The sequence below is a fragment of the Tribolium castaneum genome, chromosome 4, assembly GCF_031307605.1.
Source record: "Tribolium castaneum strain GA2 chromosome 4, icTriCast1.1, whole genome shotgun sequence".
NCBI lineage: Eukaryota > Metazoa > Arthropoda > Insecta > Coleoptera > Tenebrionidae > Tribolium > Tribolium castaneum.
Window position 1 is genome coordinate 13,856,622 of NC_087397.1, and position 10,018 is coordinate 13,866,639.

At 33.0% G+C, this 10,018-nt stretch overlaps 1 protein-coding gene across 2 annotated transcripts; it reads right to left on the reverse strand.

The window, feature by feature from the left end:
- Positions 1-447: 447 nt before the first annotated feature.
- LOC135265913 (uncharacterized) lies at positions 448-3,958 on the reverse strand. Of its 2 annotated transcripts, none has more exons than XM_064356294.1 (2): positions 1,465-3,958; positions 448-1,428 (listed from the first exon to the last, which is right to left on the reverse strand). In XM_064356294.1, exons 1-2 carry the CDS (start codon positions 3,478-3,480, stop codon positions 520-522), a joined length of 2,925 nt encoding a protein of 974 aa, XP_064212364.1. In that variant the 5' UTR covers positions 3,481-3,958; the 3' UTR covers positions 448-519. The 2 variants fall into 2 exon arrangements, with proteins under 2 accessions (XP_064212364.1, XP_064212366.1); XM_064356296.1 differs by having other exon boundaries at positions 715-903; positions 956-3,958.
- Between the last annotated feature and the right edge of the window lie 6,060 nt (positions 3,959-10,018).

The following is a 10,018-nucleotide window of genomic DNA, read 5'->3' on the forward strand; positions in this document are numbered from 1 at the left end:
AGGTATGGGATTCAAAAAGCCTGGCTGCTTTCCTCCGGCTTCCTTATTGTAGAGACACTCCAAGCAGCTAGAAATATATTTATGAACATACCTCCGCATTGAAGGAAACCAATAAGATTTCGACACAGATGCCAAAGTTTTCTCATTCGATAAATGGCCAATTCCATCGTGGTGTGCTAATAAAATCTGGCGTCTTACCGCTTTTGGTACGACCCATTTTAATCCTGACTCAGTCTGTTTGAATACTCGACCATCTTTTAGTTTATACTCTTTGTGAATGGCACGCTCTTCAGCGTTCGTCGGTGATTTTTCCAATATTTCCTTCAACAATGCGCATCTCGCATCCTTCATTTGAACACCTAAAATCCAATCATCATCGTTAACATTAATGTGCAACACTTCCACTGAAGGCTCCGAAGGATCTAATACCGGGTTTCTACTCAAAGCGTCAACGTGACTCATTTTACTGCCAGGTCTGTATTCTACAGTAAAGTCGAACTCAGAAGTCAACAACCACCATCACCCAATTCGTGGAATCAAATCTCTCTTGGTAAGGGTTGTTCGTAAAGCATTACAGACTGTGATCACCTTGAATTGAAGCCCCAACAAGTATACTCGATAATGTTTGAGAGAACAGACCACCGCTAGCGTTTCTAGCTCGTACGAGTGGTACCTTTGTTCCTCTTTGGTCGTCTGTCGGCTGAAAAACATAACTGGACGCAAAGATCCATCACCTTGTCGTTGCAACAGAATGCCACCAATTCCAACTTTAGAAGCGTCAGTGTGTAACTCCGTTTCAGCTTCCGCGTCGTAAATTGCAAGAACTGGTCTGCTCGTCAAGATGTCTTTTAAAGTCTGAAAAGCCCGCTCTTGTGCTTCTTCCCAAACAAATGCACTGCCTTTCTTTAGGAGACTCGTCAAACTGTTTGCTATTGTTGCGTAATCTTTCACGTACTTTCGAAAGTACCCACACAAACCTAAGAATTGCCTAAGTTTGTGTACGTCTGTTGGTTTGGGAAAAGCTGTCACTGCTTTGATTTTTGTCTCGCCTGGCTTAATGCCTTCCGCACTGATCTCATGCCCTAAATACTCTATTTGACTTCCAAAGAAGCAACATTTACTCAGCTTTAGAGTCAATCCGAACTGTCGAAGCAATTGAAACACCGTTCGTAAATTGTTAAGACCTGTTTCAAAGTCTTTGGAAGGTATCAGAAGATCATCTATGTAACAAAAAGCGGTCTGAAACCGTAATGGACCCAACACCTTATTCATAGCTCGCTGAAACACTGCCGGAGCGTTGGCTAGACCAAAAGGCATGCGGACAAACTCGTAATGCCCATCAGGCGTAACAAATGCTGTCTTTGGAATCGATTCGGTGGCCATTGGGATCTGATAGTACCCACTCGCGAGATCTAGTGTGGTGAAAAACTTTGCACCGTTTAGTTTATCCAAATGTTCGTCTACTCGTGGTAACGGAAAGCGATCTTTGATTGTTTTCGAATTTAATTGCCGATAGTCAACACACATACGGTGTTGCCCATCTTTCTTCCGCACCAACAATATGGGACTCGAATATGGCGAGTCTGATTCTCGTATGACTCCGCTACCTAACAAGTCATTTACTATATCTCGAACAATTCTTCTTTCGTGATGCGATAACCGATAAGGACGATAAACTATTTCCGCTACATTTCGTGCAAAACAATCTCGAAATTCGTTAACGAGTTGTAACAATTGCTCGAACTGAGCCGGGTCTAGATTCTTATTGACTTGTGTAAGAAGTTCCCACCGTTGAAAACTCTTTACCTCAACCTTCCCCACAGAAAACACACTCACCGTCGTAGCTGTCCTTTCCTGCTCGCAAGGCTCAGATCTCGCAACGATTTGCGCCTTTCGATAGACCAGATCTTGGTGCGATAGATTGCGAACGGTCACTAGGCCTCCATCACATGTGACACACCGATGAACAACGTGTTCGAACCCTGGTCTCGGACGTTGACACCCTTCAACGTAATAAGCTCCTTTCCACCCATCGTCTTTTGCCTTGATTCGTATGCAACCAATGGATTGAGGAGGGATCACTGTTTCCTCTTCCGCCCAAAGTGCAACTTTTCGTGTCGGAAGTTGGCCTAGAAATGCTTGGATCGATTCGTTGTTTCCGTCAACTACTCTCACAGCTTCCTCATTTGCTATAATCGTATTAGCACCCGCATTCAGGAAGGTCTGTCCCACTATGACAGGCACACGTTGTGCACTGTCTTCGACGATCAAAGCTTTTACGTTTGCCTTGACAAGATCCACTTCTAGCTCTACTTCGACTTCCCCATGCACTTTGGTGATTCCCTGGCCATAACCACGAATCAAATGTAAACTTGGCTGCCACATCAGTCCCAATTCTCTAGCAACACTTTGCTTGACAAGGACCGGTTCAGCTCCTGAGTCAATGTAAGCTCGCGTCGGCTTACCATTGACCTTAATGTCTATGTAATAATTCTTATTATTACTTGCGTCAGCTACACTTGTCGTTAGTGCCTGCTTAGACATGTTTTCTTTTACTACGTTACCACGTCGGCACTCAGCATCCACATGTCCAATGCGACCACATTTCTTGCACTCAATTCTTGGTTTCGGGCACTTTGTCGCAACATGTCCTCGATTACGACAATTGTAACACCGAACTGACGAATACAGTTTTTGTGCTTCGACTCGACTTGGAAGGAACCTCCTCCTTTCCCGAGGCACCTGCTTTGCGAGCGTATCCCGCTTGTCACCTTCGGATCTCAGAGTCGACAAATACTCAGCGTACAAGCTTTCGGGTGTAACGTAACGCCCTGCTCTAGCCCCATTTCTGAGAGTCACGTCAGTGATTCCATCAATAAGACAGGAGACTGCATTCGTTCCTGTTATGTCACAAGCCTGCAACAGATTTAATTTCCCAAAATAATATTGTGCCCAGGTTTCCCCATCTTCCTTCACCCTATTCACTAGCTTACGAAGTGTGGAAGCATAATCGTGGTGATCGGGGAAGGTGGCTTGTAACAAACGTTTCCATTCATCCCAGCTCCGGTCGTATGCTGAGGGATCGAGATTGTCGTACCACTCCTTGGCCAACCCCTTGAGTCGACTTATCATGCCGTAAATCGTTGTACGTTCGTCCCAACCGTTCACGAGAGCCAACTGGTCAATTTTATGCAACCACTTAGTGGTACTAAAATTGGGGTTTCCTGGAGCGAATTCAGGAATCAGGTCACTTTTAATGCCAACTTGTCCTGATGTGTGCTCAAAATTGCGGTTTAGCAAACGTCGATTCAAGTTTTCCACGAGTTGCTCAAGTCTCGCGATTCTAGCGGACTCGGCCGAAACTGGGGGTGAATTTACTGTACTGGAGACCCCAGGCGCGGACCTTTTCGGCCGTGGCTCATCGTCACTTGAGTCCGAGTCGTCCGAGTCCACATTTCCTCGGTACCTGTGACGCCCCATTGCGAAAATCTCACCAGAAAACTTTTCGCGCCTTTTGAGCCACACCCAAATGAAAATTGACAGCGTGTGGTTGCGTAACTCCTAGAACTCGTCAGAAATCAGAAAAACCAGATAAATTCGGCTAGCACCCGATTGATTTGTTCGATTTCAAGTCGTAAAACACAATTTTGTTACGAATGAAACGGTACAGATTCCCAAAACTTCAATTTTTGGCCCTTGCCTTGGCCACCCACAAATTCCTCACAAAATCACCACAATTCACCACTCTCTATCGGAAACGATTATTTGAGCAATATCCTACCGCTGCTCTGTAAATGAAACTCGGAATTCACCCAAAAACTAATTTATTAGCAAATTAGATTCAACAACGACATTGACACTTCCACCGTGTCCTTCCAACTAACTAGGCGTTGCCCGTACGCGCCTCACGCGTCATCATTTCCCGCCAATTTCACCAGCAGCGCCCCCTTCACTTAACAATACAAAAGTTAAAATCGGTTTTTAATAATAATAATAGTAATAATAATAATAAAAATAATAGTAATAATAATAATAATAATAATAATAATAATAATAAAAGTAAGCTTAGTTTTCTAAGCAAAAATGAAGCTTATTTTGTGTGTTATATGAATGTTTTCTCATTTCTATGCAAGAAATCATCTGTGATCTGTGTTTTTAGGCAAGAAATTGTCTAAAATTAATAACTCATTTTAAAACTGGTATAAAAACATTTACTATACAAAAGTTATAATCGGTTTTTAATAATACCAATTATAATAATAATAATAATAATAATAACAATTATAATAATAATAATAATAATAATAATAAAAATAATAATAGTAGTAATAAAAGTAAGCATTGTTTTCTAAGCAAAAATGAAGCTTATATTGTGTTATATGAGCGTTTTCTCATTTCTATGCAAAAGATAATGTGTGATCTGTGTTTGTAGGCAATCTAAGCCATTTAATAGTTTTTAGGCAAGAAACTGGCTAAAATTAATCACTCATTTTAAAACTGGTATAAAAACAATACTATACAAAAGTTATAATCGGTTTTTAATAATACTAATAATAATAAGCACATTTTTTTTTTAAATAATAATTATTTTCAAACTTATATCTCGCTTATGGTTAGTCCTACATAAAAAATGCAAATAACTATTTTGTAGGAAATTTTATCAGCTTTAATTTTAGTAAAAAGATAAAAATTGATAGGAGTAACTGTTTTCGAAATATACGCAAGAAACTGTTACCTTAATTAAGCGCTTGCATATAAGCAAATTTAGTACTATTAGTATTATTATTATTAATGTTATTGTTATTAATATGACGACTAAAAACGACTCTGAAGACTTTGGTGACTTTTATGTCTTATCCTTTTTCCTCTACTAAAGTGTTAGTCTTAATTAATTTAGTTTAATTTCGGTTTTTCAAACATTTTATTTTAAAGCAAATTTTTGTTAAAGATTATTTATATCCAACTCTATAACTCGCTTATGGTTAGTCCTACAAGAAAAATGCAAATAACTATTTTGTAGGAAATTTTATCAGCTTGAATTTTGAAAAAAAAGATAAAAATTGATAGGAGTAACTGTTTTCGAGATATAAGCGAAAAACCAATAAGAAAACTGTAACTGTTACTGAACAAAAATGTAATTCAGTTTTCAATGTTTGAGACAAAGACGAAAATGCAGCATTTAAAATCGACTCTGAAGACTTCAGTGACTTTTATGTCACCTCCTTTTTCTTCTAATAAAGTATTGGACCCATTAAATTAAGTGTATTTTAAATCACAAGACATTTTCTGTTAAAGCACTTTTTTTTTAAATATTAATTATTTTCAAACTTACATCTCGCTTATGGTTAGTCCTATATAAAAAATGCAAATTACTATTTTGTAGGAAATTTTATCAGCTTTAATTCTAGTAAAATGATAAAAATTAATAGGAGTAACTGTTTTCGAGATATAAGCAAGAAACCAAAAAACTGTCACCTTAATTAAGCGTTTGCATACAAGCAAATTTAGTACTATTAGTATTATTATTATTAATGTTATTGTTATTAGTATGACGACTAAAGACGACTCTGCAACCTTTAGTGACTTTTATGTCTTCTCCTTTTTCCTCTACTAAAGTGTTAGACACAATTAATTTAGTTTAATTTCAGTATTTCAAACATTTTATTTTAAAGCAAATTTTTTTTAAATATTATTTATATCCATCTTTATAACTCGCTTAAACTTGGTCCTACAAGAAAAATGCAAATAACTATTTTGTAGGAAATTTTATCAGCTTTAATTTTAGTAAAAAGATAAAAATTGCTAGGAGTAACTGTTTTCGAGATATAAGCAAGAAACCAAAAAACTGTTACCTTAATAAAGCGCTTGCATATAAGCAAATTTAGTACTATTACTATTATTATTATTAATGTTATTGTTATTAATATGACGACTAAAAACGACTCTCAAGACTTTGGTGACTTTTATGTCTTCTCCTTTTTCCTATACAAAAGTGTTAGACTCAATTAATTTAGTTTAATTTCGGTTTTTCAAACATTTTATTTTAAAGCAAATTTTTGTTAAAGATTATTTATATCCAACTCTATAACTCGCTTATGGTTGGTCCTACAAGAAAAATGCAAATAACTATTTTGTAGGAAATTTTATCAGCTTTAATTTTAGTAAAAAGATAAAAATTGATAGGAGTAACTGTTTTCGAGATATAAGCAAGAAACCAAAAAACTGTAACCTTAATTAAGCGCTTGCATATAAGCAAATTTAGTACTAAAAACCACTCTGAAGACTTTGGTGACTTTTGTCTTCTCTTTTTTCCTCTACTAAAGTGTTAGACCCAATTAATTTGGTTTAATATCGGTTTTTTAAACATTTTATTTTAAAGAAAATTTTTGTTAAAGATTATTTATATCCAACTCTATAACTCACTTATGGTTGGTCCTACAAAAAAATGCAAATAACTATTTTGTAGGAAATTTTATCAGCTTTAATTTTGAAAAAGAGATAAAAATTGATAGGAGTAACTGTTTTCGAGATATAAGCAAGAAACCAAAAAACTGTTACCATAATTAAGCGTTTGCATATAAGCAAATTTAGTACTATTAGTATTATTATTATTAATGTTATTGTTATTAATATGGCGACTAAAGACGACTCTGAAACATTTAGTGACTTTTATGTCTTCTCCTTTTTCCTCTACTAAAGTGTTAGACACAATTAATTTAGTTTAATTCCGGTTTTTCAAGCATTTTATTTTAAAGCAAATTTTTGATAAATATTATTTATATCCAACTCTATAACTCGTTTATGCTTGGTCCTGCAAGAAAAATGTAAACAAGTATTTTGTTGGAAATTTTATTAGCTTTAATTTTGAAAGAAAGATAAAAATTGATAGGAGTAACTGTTTTCGAGATATAAGCAAAAAACCAATAAGAAAACTGTAACTGTTACTGAACAAAAATGTAATTCAGTTTTCAATGTTTGAGACGAAGACGAAAATGCAGCATTTAAAATCGACTTTAAAGACTTCAGTGACTTATATGTCACCTCCTTTTTCTTCTAATAAAGTATTGAACCTAATAAATTAAGTGTATTTTAAGTCACAAAATATTTTCTGTTAAAGCACTTTTTTTTTAAATATTAATTATTTTCAAACTTATATCTCGCTTATGGTTAGTCCTACATGAAAAATGCAAATAACTATTTCATAGGAAATTTTATCAGCTTTAATTTTAGTAAATAGATAAAAATTGATAGGAGTAACTGTTTTCGAGATATAAGCAAGAAACTGTTACCTTAATTAAGCGCTTGCATATAAGCAAATTCCTCCACCCATGAGCGAGATATAAGTTTGAAAATAATTAATATTTAAAAAAAAAGTGCTTTAACAGAAAATGTCTTGTGATTTAAAATACACTTAATTTAATGAGTCCAATACTTTATTAGAAGAAAAAGGAGGTGACATAAAAGTCACTGAAGTCTTCAGAGTCGATTTTAAATGCTGCATTTTCGTCTTCATCTCAAACATTGAAAACTGAATTACATTTTTGTTCAGTAACAGTTACAGTTTTCTTATTGGTTTTTTGCTTATATCTCGAAAACAGTTACTCCTATCAATTTTTATCTTTCTTTTAAGATTAAAGCTGATAAAATTTCCTACAAAATAGTTATTTGCATTTTTCTTGTAGGACCAACCATAAGCGAGTTATAGAGTTGGATATAAATAATATTTAACAAAAACTTGCTTTATAATAAAATGTTTGAAAAACTAAAATTAAACTAAATTAATTGTGTCTAACACTTTAGTAGAGGAAAAAGGAGAAGACATAAAAGTCACTAAATGTTTCAGAGTCGTCTTTAGTCGTCATATTAATAACAATAACATTAATAATAATAATACTAATAGTACTAAATTTGCTTATATGCAAACGCTTAATTAAGGTAACAGTTTTTTGGTTTCTTGCTTATATCTCGAAAACAGTTACTCCTATCAATTTTTATTTTTTTTTTCAAAATCAAAGCTGATAAAATTTTCTACAAAATAGTTATTTGCATTTTTTTGTAGGACCAACCATAAGCGAGTTATAGAGTTGGATATAAATAATCTTTAACAAAAATTTGCTTTAAAATAAAATGTTTGAAAAACCGATATTAAACTAAATTAATTTGGTCTAACACATTAGTAGAGGAAAAAGGAGAAGACATAAAAGTCACCAAGGTCTTCAGAGTTGTTTTTAGTACAAAATTTGCTTATAAGCAAACGCTTAATTAAGGTAACAGTTTTTTGGTTTCTTGCTTATATCTCGAAAACCGTTACTCCTATCAATTTTAATCTTTTTACTAAAATTAAAGCTGATAAAATTTCCTACAAAATAGTAATTTGCATTTTTTATGTAGGACTAACCATAAGCGAGATATAAGTTTGAAAATAATTAATATTTTAAAAAAAAGTGCTTTAACAGAAAATGTCTTGTGATTTAAAATACACTTAATTTAATGAGTCCAATACTTTATTAGAAGAAAAAGGAGGTGACATAAAAGTCACTGAAGTCTTCAGAGTCGATTTTAAATGCTGCATTTTCGTCTTCATCTCAAACATTGAAAACTGAATTACATTTTTGTTCAGTAACAGTTACAGTTTTCTTATTGGTTTTTTGCTTATATCTCGAAAACAGTTACTCCTATCAATTTTTATCTTTCTTTCAAGATTAAAGCTGATAAAATTTCCTACAAAATAATTATTTGCATTTTTCTTGTTGGACCAACCATAAGCGAGTTATAGAGTTGGATATAAATAATATTTAACAAAAACTTGCTTTAAAATAAAATGTTTGAAAAACTAAAATTAAACTAAATTAATTGTGTCTAACACTTTAGTAGAGGAAAAAGGAGAAGACATAAAGGTCACTAAAGGTTTCAGAGTCGTCTTTAGTCGTCATATTAATAAAAATAACATTAATAATAATAATACTAATAGTACTAAATTTGCTTACATGCAAACGCTTAATTAAGGTAACAGTTTCTTGCTTATATCTCGAAAACAGTTACTTCTATCAATTTTTTTCTTTTTACTAAAATTAAAGCTGATAAAATTTCCTACAAAATAGTTATTTGCATTTTTCATGTAGGACTAACCATAAGCGAGATATAAGTTTGAAAATAATTAATATTTAAAAAAAAAGAGCTTTAACAGAAAATGTTTTGTGATTTAAAATACACTTAATTTATTAGGTTCAATACTTTATTAGAAGAAAAAGGAGGTGATATATAAGTCACTGAAGTCGTCAGAGTCGATTTTAAATGCTGCATTTTCGTCTTCGTCTCAAACATTGAAAACTGAATTACATTTTTGTTCAGTAACAGTTACAGTTTTCTTATTGGTTTTTTGCTTATATCTCGAAAACAGTTACTCCTATCAATTTTTATCTTTCTTTCAAAATTAAAGCTAATAAAATTTCCTACAAAATAGTTATTTGCATTTTTCTTGTAGGACCAACCATAACCGAGTTATAGAGTTGGATATAAATAATATTTAACAAAAACTTGCTTTAAAATAAAATGTTTGAAAAACTAAAATTAAACTAAATTAATTGTGTCTAACACTTTAGTAGAGGAAAAAGGAGAAGACATAAAAGTCACTAAAGGTTTCAGAGTCGTCTTTAATCGTCATATTAATAACAATAACATTAATAATAATAATACTAATAGTACTAAATTTGCTTATATGCAAACGCTTAATTAAGGTAACAGTTTTTTGGTTTCTTGCTTATATCTCGAAAACAGTTACCTATATCAATTTTTATCTTTTTACTAAAATTAAAGCTGATAAAATTTCCTACAAAATAGTTATTTGCATTTTTCATGTAAGACTAACCATAAGCGAGATATAAGTTTAAAAATTATTAATATTTAAAAAAAAAGTGCTTTAACAGAAAATGTCTTGTGATTTAAAATACACTTAATTTATTGGGTCCAATACTTTATTAGAAGAAAAAGGAGGTGACATAAAAGTCGCTGAAGTCTT